This window comes from Agelaius tricolor, unplaced genomic scaffold (genome assembly GCF_023055355.1).
Source record: "Agelaius tricolor isolate 1412-34295 unplaced genomic scaffold, bAgeTri1.0.p SCAF_112, whole genome shotgun sequence".
NCBI classification, from domain to species: Eukaryota; Metazoa; Chordata; class Aves; order Passeriformes; family Icteridae; genus Agelaius; species Agelaius tricolor.
In genome coordinates, this window is record NW_027269372.1 from 85,074 (window position 1) to 92,631 (window position 7,558).

At 57.7% G+C, this 7,558-nt stretch overlaps 1 protein-coding gene across 1 annotated transcript in view; it reads right to left on the bottom strand.

The window, feature by feature from the left end:
* The window catches only part of EML3 (EMAP like 3), an 18,937-nt gene extending 11,392 nt beyond the window's left edge, over window positions 1-7,545 (bottom strand). Inside the window, 6 exon segments of the mRNA XM_071419631.1 lie at window positions 1,430-1,564; window positions 1,566-1,745; window positions 5,479-5,718; window positions 5,720-5,810; window positions 6,364-6,478; window positions 6,999-7,545. Of these exon segments, the coding sequence (XP_071275732.1) occupies window positions 1,430-1,564; window positions 1,566-1,745; window positions 5,479-5,718; window positions 5,720-5,810; window positions 6,364-6,478; window positions 6,999-7,080 (843 nt within the window). The 5' untranslated portion in view covers window positions 7,081-7,545.
* Window positions 7,546-7,558: the final 13 nt, after the last annotated feature.

Below are 7,558 nucleotides of genomic sequence, written 5' to 3' on the forward strand. Positions count from 1 at the left end.
ACCTGTGCCCCAAAAGCAGCCAAGATCACCCCAAAAACCCCTCCAGGACACCCCAAATCGCCCCCAAACCCCTTTAGGACACCCCAATCCCCACCTGTGTGCAGTTATCAGCCCCCAAAGCCCCCCAGGACACCCCAAATCCCCCAAAATCCCCCCCAAACCCCCCCAATCCCCACCTGTGTGCAGTTATCAGCCCCCAAATCCCCTCAGAACACCCCAAACCCCCCAAATTCACACCAATCCCCACCTGTGTGCAGTTGTCAGCCCTCGGCTCCAGCTGCCCGGGGGTCACCAGCCCCAAACCGCCCCCAAAGCCCCCCAGGACACCCCAAATCCCCTTGGAACACCCCAAAACCCCTTTAGGACACCCCAGTCCCCACCTGTGTGCATTTATCAGCCCCCAAACCCCCCAGGACACCCCAAAACCCCTCCAGGACACCTCAAACTCCCCCATTCCCCACCTGTGTGCAGTTATCAGCCCATGGGGAGGGGTCACAAAGCCTCAAACCCCCCCAAATCCCCCCCAAATCCCCCCAATCCCCACCTGTGTGCAGTTATCAGCCCCCAAATCCCCTCAGAACACCCCAAACCCCCCCAAACACCCCCAATCCCCACCTGTGTGCAGTTACCAGCTCCCAAACCCTCCAGGACACCCCAAATTCACCCCAATCCCCACCTGTGTGCAGTTATCAGCCCCCAAATCCCCTCAGAACACCCCAAACCCCCCAAACTCCCCCCAATCCCCACCTGTGTGCAGTTGTCAGCCCTCGGCTCCAGCTGCCCGGGGGTCACCAGCCCCAAACCGCCCCCAAAGCCCCCCAGGACACCCCAAATCCCCTTGGAACACCCCAAAACCCCTTTAGGACACCCCAGTCCCCACCTGTGTGCAGTTATCAGCCCCCAAACCCCCCAGGACACCCCAAAACCCCTCCAGGACACCTCAAACTCCCCCATTCCCCACCTGTGTGCAGTTATCAGCCCATGGGGAGGGGTCACAAAGCCTCAAACCCCCCCAAATCCCCCCCAAATCCCCCCAATCCCCACCTGTGTGCAGTTATCAGCCCCCAAAGCCCCCCAGGACACCCCAAAACCTCTTTAGGACACCTCAATCCCCACCTGTGTGCAGTTATCAGCCCCCAAAGCCCCTCAGAACACCCCAAACCCCCCCAGTCCCCACCTGTGTGCAGTTATCAGCCCCCAAACCCCACCAGGACACCCCAAATCCCCCCCAAATCCCCCCAATCCCCACCTGTGTGCAGTTGTCGGCCCTCGGCTCCAGCTGCCCGGGGGTCACCAGCCCCAAACCGCCCCCAAAGCCCCCCAGGACACCCCAAATCCCCCAAAATCCCCCCCAAATCCCCCCAATCCCCACCTGTGTGCAGTTATCAGCCCATGGGGAGGGGTCACAAAGCCCCAAACACCCCCAAACCCCCCAATCCCCCCCCATCCCCACCTGTGTGCAGTTATCAGCCCTCGGCTCCAGCTGCCCGGGGGTCACCAGCCCCCCCAGGAAGGAGCTCTCCAGGAACCCCCTCTCGGCGCGGGGGTCGAAGCGGGCGCGGGGGGTGGGCGAGCAGCAGCCTCAGGGCCACGGCGAAGCCGGCCATGTCCAGCGGGAAGGGGCGCTCGGGGCGCCAGCCCGTGTGGAACCCGACCACGCGGCCCCCGGACACCAGCGGCCGCTCCAGGCGCAGGCCCCCGACCAGGCCCACGGGCCAGACGGAGACGCCGCGGGTGCTGCGCATCTGGGCAGGGGAAAATGGGGAAAAACGGGGAAAAAATAGCATTTTATAGGGGATTTATTGGGGATTTATTGGGGATTTATTGGGGATTTATAGGGGATTTATTGGGGATTTATTGGGGATTTATAGGGGATTTATTGGGGCATTCCAGCCCCACGGGCCAGACGGAGAAGCCACGGGTGCTGCGCATCTGGGGGGGAAAAAACGGGGAAAAAATAGCATTTTATAGGGGATTTATTGGGGATTTATTGGGGATTTATTGGGGATTTATTGGGGATTTATTGGGGTATTCCAGACCCACGGGCCAGACGGACACGCCGTGGGTGCTGCGCATCTTGGGGGGAAAATGGGGAAAACCGGGGGAAAAACGGGGAAAAATTTAAATTTATTGGGGATTTATAGGGGCATTCCAGCCCCACGGGCCAGACGGAGACACCGCGGGTGCTGCGCATCTGGGCAGGGGAAAATGGGGAAAAACGGGGAAAAAATAGCATTTTATAGGGGATTTATTGGGGATTTATAGGGGATTTATTGGGGATTTATTGGGGATTTATTGGGGATTTATTGGGGATTTATTGGGGATTTATTGGGGCATTCCAGCCCCACGGGCCAGACGGAGACGCCGCGGGTGCTGCGCATCTGGGGGAGAAAAAACGGGGAAAAAATAGCATTTTATAGGGGATTTATTGGGGATTTATTGGGGATTTATAGGGGATTTATTGGGGTATTCCAGACCCACGGGCCAGACGGAGACGCCGCGGGGTGCTGCGCATCTGGGGGGAAAATGGGGAAAAAATAGCATTTTATAGGGGATTTATTGGGGATTTATAGGGGATTTATAGGGGATTTATTGGGGATTTATTGGGGATTTATAGGGGATTTATTGGGGTATTCCAGACCCACGGGCCAGACGGACACGCCGCGGGGTGCTGCGCATCTGAGGGGGAAAATGGGGAAAAACGGGGAAAAAACAGGGAAAAAATAGCATTTTATAGGGGATTTATTGGGGATTTATTGGGGTATTCCAGCCCCACGGGTCAGACAGAGACGCCGCGGGTGCTGCGCATCTGGGGGGGGAAAATGGGGAAAAAATAGCATTTTATAGGGGATTTATTGGGGATTTATAGGGGATTTATTGGGGATTTATTGGGGATTTATTGGGGATTTATTGGGGTATTCCAGACCCACGGGCCAGACGGACACGCCGCGGGTGCTGCGCATCTGAGGGGGAAAAACGGGGAAAAAAATAGCATTTTATAGGGGATTTATTGGGGATTTATAGGGGATTTATTGGGGATTTATTGGGGATTTATAGGGGATTTATTGGGGTATTCCAGACCCACGGGCCAGACGGACACGCCGCGGGTGCTGCGCATCTGAGGGGGAAAATGGGGAAAAACGGGGAAAAAACAGGGAAAAAATAGCATTTTATAGGGGATTTATTGGGGATTTATTGGGGTATTCCAGCCCCACGGGTCAGACAGAGACGCCGCGGGTGCTGCGCATCTGGGGGGGGAAAATGGGGAAAAAATAGCATTTTATAGGGGATTTATTGGGGATTTATAGGGGATTTATTGGGGATTTATTGGGGATTTATTGGGGATTTATTGGGGTATTCCAGACCCACGGGCCAGACGGACACGCCGCGGGTGCTGCGCATCTTGGGGGGAAAATGGGGAAAAACGGGGGAAAAACGGGGAAAAATTTAAATTTATTGGGGATTTATAGGGGCATTCCAGCCCCACGGGCCAGACGGAGACACCGCGGGTGCTGCGCATCTGGGCGGGGGAAAAATGGGGAAAAACGGGAAAAAATTAAATTTATAAGGGATTTATTGGGGATTTATAGGGGATTTATTGGAGATTTATTGGGGATTTATAGGGGATTTATTGGGGATTTATTGGGGATTTATTGGGGTATTCCAGCCCCACGGGCCAGACGGAGACGCCGCAGGTGCTGTGCATCTGGGGGGAAAAAATGGGAAAAATGGGGAAAAAACGGGGAAAAAATTAAATTTATTGGGGATTTATAGGGGCATTCCAGCCCCACGGGCCAGACGGAGACGCCGCGGGTGCTGCGCATCTGGGCGGGGGAAAAATGGGGAAAAACGGGGAAAAAATTACATTTTATAGGGGATTTATTGGGGATTTATTGGGGATTTATTGGGGATTTATTGGGGTATTCCAGCCCCACGGGCCAGACGGACACGCCGCGGGTGCTGCGCATCTGAGGGGGAAAAACGGGGAAAAAAATAGCATTTTATAGGGGATTTATTGGGGATTTATTGGGGATTTATTGGGGTATTCCAGCCCCACGGGCCAGACAGAGACACCGCGGGTGCTGCGCATCTGGGCAGGGGAAAACAGCAAAAATGGGGAAAAATTAAATTTATTGGGGATTTATTGGGGCATTCCAGCCCCACGGGCCAGACGGACACGCCGCGGGTGCTGCGCATCTTGGGGGGAAAATGGGGAAAAATGGGGAAAAAACAGGGAAAAAATAGCATTTTATAGGGGATTTATTGGGGATTTATTGGGGCATTCCAGCCCCACGGGCCAGACGGAGACGCCGCGGGTGCTGCGCATCTGGGCAGGGGAAAATGGGGAAAAAATAGCATTTTATAGGGGATTTATTGGGGATTTATTGGGGATTTATTGGGGATTTATTGGGGATTTATTGGGGATTTATTGGGGTATTCCAGCCCCACGGGCCAGACAGAGAAGCCACGGGTGCTGCGCATCTGAGGGGGAAAATGGGGAAAAACGGGGAAAAAACGGGGAAAAAATTAAATTTATTGGGGATTTATAGGGGCATTCCAGCCCCACGGGCCAGACGGAGACGCCGCGGGTGCTGCGCATCTGGGGGGAAAAATGGGGAAAAAATGGGGAAAATTGGGAAAAAATAAGGAAAAATGGGGTTTTATAGCTCGGATTTTTTTGGGCGATTTTCATTTTTTTCCAGGGATTTTTTGGGATTTCAGGCCCCCATCTCCCCGAAGAGCCTCAAAGAGAGGTGTTGAGGGGAATTTGAATGATTTTGGGGGCATTTCAGTGGCTTTAGGGTGGCTCAGGAGCAGCCACCAATGCTCAGGTGAACCAGGGCTCTCTCAGGTCGGATTTTTTTTGGGATTTTTGAATTTTTTCGGGGATTTCCTGGCATTCCCAAGTCCCCACCTCCTGGAAGAGCCGCAGGCTGTGGATGTTTAGGAGAACTTGAACAATTTTGGGGGGATTTGGCTGAGTTTAGGATGGCTCGGGGTGGCTCAGGTGAATTTGGGCTTTCCCAGGTCGTATTTTTTTCAGGATTTTTGGATTTTTTGGGGGTTTTTTTTGTCTTTTTTTCCAGGGATTTTTTTTTTTGGGGGGGGATTTCAAGCCCCACCTCCTCGAAGAGCCTCAGGCTGTGGATGTTTAGGAGAATTTGAACAATTTTGGGAGGAATTTGGCTGAGTTTAGGATGGCTCGGGGTGGCTCAGGTGAATTTGGGCTTTCCCAGGTCGTATTTTTTTCAGGATTTTTGGATTTTTTGGGGGTTTTTTTTGGGATTTCAAGCCCCACCTCCTGGAAGAGCCACAGGCTGTGGATGTTTAGGAGAATTTGAACAATTTGGGGGGAATTTGGCTGAGTTTAGGATGGCTCGGGGTGGCTCAGGTGAATTTGGGCTTTCCCAGGTCGTATTTTTTTCAGGATTTTTGGATTTTTTTGGGGTTTTTTTTTTTTGGGATTTCAAGCCCCACCTCCTCGAAGAGCCGCAGGCTGTAGGTGTTGTCATCATCAGCGAAATAAACCACGCCGGGCTCGTCGCCGCCCCGCGTGTCCCGCAGCCAGCGCAGGGCGCGGTTCCGCTGCTCCGCCCCCCTCGGGAACAGCCAGGACGGGGCCTCGGGACCCCCCCTCAAATCCGGGGGGGTCTCGGCGTTCAGGTGCGTGAACGAGACCCCCGAGGCCGCCAGGACCCCCCCCACCAGCGCCGAGGGGGGCGGCGGCGTCCTCGACCACCACCCAGTGCAGGGCGGGGACGTGGAGCAGGGTCTGGGACAGGCGAACCAGCTCCGCCTTCTGCACCGGCCTGCGGGGAGCGAGGGGTTCAAATGGGGCTGGGGGCGGCCCGGGGGTCCCGGGGGCTCGGGGGGGATCGGGGGTGGTCGGGGCAGGGGGCTCAGGTCGGGTTAAGGGGGGTAAATGGGGCTGGGGTTTGGGGCGGCTTTGCCTTTTGCAGCAGAACGGGGGGAAATGAGGGGGTCAAAATGGGGCTGGGGGCTTTGGGGGGGTCAAAATGGGGCTGGGGGCTTTGGGGGGGTTACAATTGGTCTGGGGGCTTTGGGGGGGGTTAAAATGGGTCTGGGGGCGGCCTGGAGGTCTCAGGGGAGGAGAAATTGGGGCTGGGGGAACCCAGAAAGGATTTGGGGTCTGGGGGCTGCAGCAGCTCTGCCTGGGGGGAAGATGAGGGGGTGTAAATGGGTCTGGGGGCTTTGGGGGGGGTTATTGTGGGTCTGGGGGCTCTGGGGGGGTTATTGTGGGTCTGGGGGCTCTGGGGGGGGTTATTGTGGGTCTGGGGGCTCTGGGGGGGTTATTGTGGGTCTGGGGGCTCTGGGGGGGTTATTGTGGGTCTGGGGGCTCACCTGGCGTACGTCGGGGTCACCACGTAGATCGGGGGCAGCCCCTCCCCCCCCGCGCCCCCCCCGGGGCGGCCCCGGCGCCGCTCGGGCTCGGGGGGGGGGCAGGGACAGGGCCGGCCTGGGGGGGGAGGGGGCGTCAGGGACCCCCAAAATCCTCCCCAAATCACCCCAAAATGGCCCCCAGAGCCCCCAAATCCTCTCGGACTTCCCCAAATTCCCCCCAAATCCCCCCGAACCTTCTAGATCCTCCCTCAGAGCTCCCCCCAGACCCTTCTGGACGCCCCCAATCCACCCCAGACCCCCAAAATCCTCCAGATCTTCCCCCAAATCCTCCAGATCTTCCCCCAAAATCGCCCCAGATCCCCCCAAATTCTCACAGACCCCTTTAGAACCCCCAGATCCCCCCCAAAATCACCCCTAGAACCCCAAATGCCCCCCAAAATCGCCCCCAAACCACCCCAAATCACTCCCAGAGCCCCCAAACCCTCCAGATCCTCCCCCAAAATCCCCCCAGACCTCTCCGGACCCCCCCAAATCCCCTCTGGGCGGGCTCAGCCCAGCCCGAGGGGGGTCCAGACCCCCCCAGACCCCCCTAAAGCCCCCCAGACCCCCCCAAATCCCCCTCCCCCGGCTCTCACCGAGCTCCCGCAGGGCGCAGAAGAGCCCCACGAGCGACACCACGAAATAAACGAGGAAAACGTTCCTGAGGCGGAGCCGCATCGCGGGGGGGTCTTGGGGGGGTCCCGAGGGCTCTCAGGGGGTCCCGGGGGGTCCTGGGAAGGTCTGGGGGGGTCGGGGAGGGTCCTGGGAGGGTCGGGGGGGTCCTGGGGGGGGTCCCCTCTTTCACATCCTCCCCTCCCGGGGGTCTTCAGCGGCTCTTCCCAGTGCTCCCAGTCGCCCCCCCCCAATCCCAGTTCACTCCCAGTCTCCCCCCCTCAATCCCAGTTCCCTCCCCAGTGCTCCCAGTCCCGCTTCACTCCCAGTGCGGACGTGGCGCTGCTGCCGGCCCGGTCTCGGGAGGGTGTCCGGGGGGTTTCGAGCCCTGCCGGGGGTCCGTGGGGAGGGGTCGGGGGGTCCCGGGGACGGGGGGGGTTCCGGTGAGAGGGGGGCGGGGCCGGCGCCGCTTTCGGGGACGCGGAGGCTCCGGTGGGACAGCACTTCCGGTCTGACAGCGACTTCCGGTTCGTCTTCGTAATAT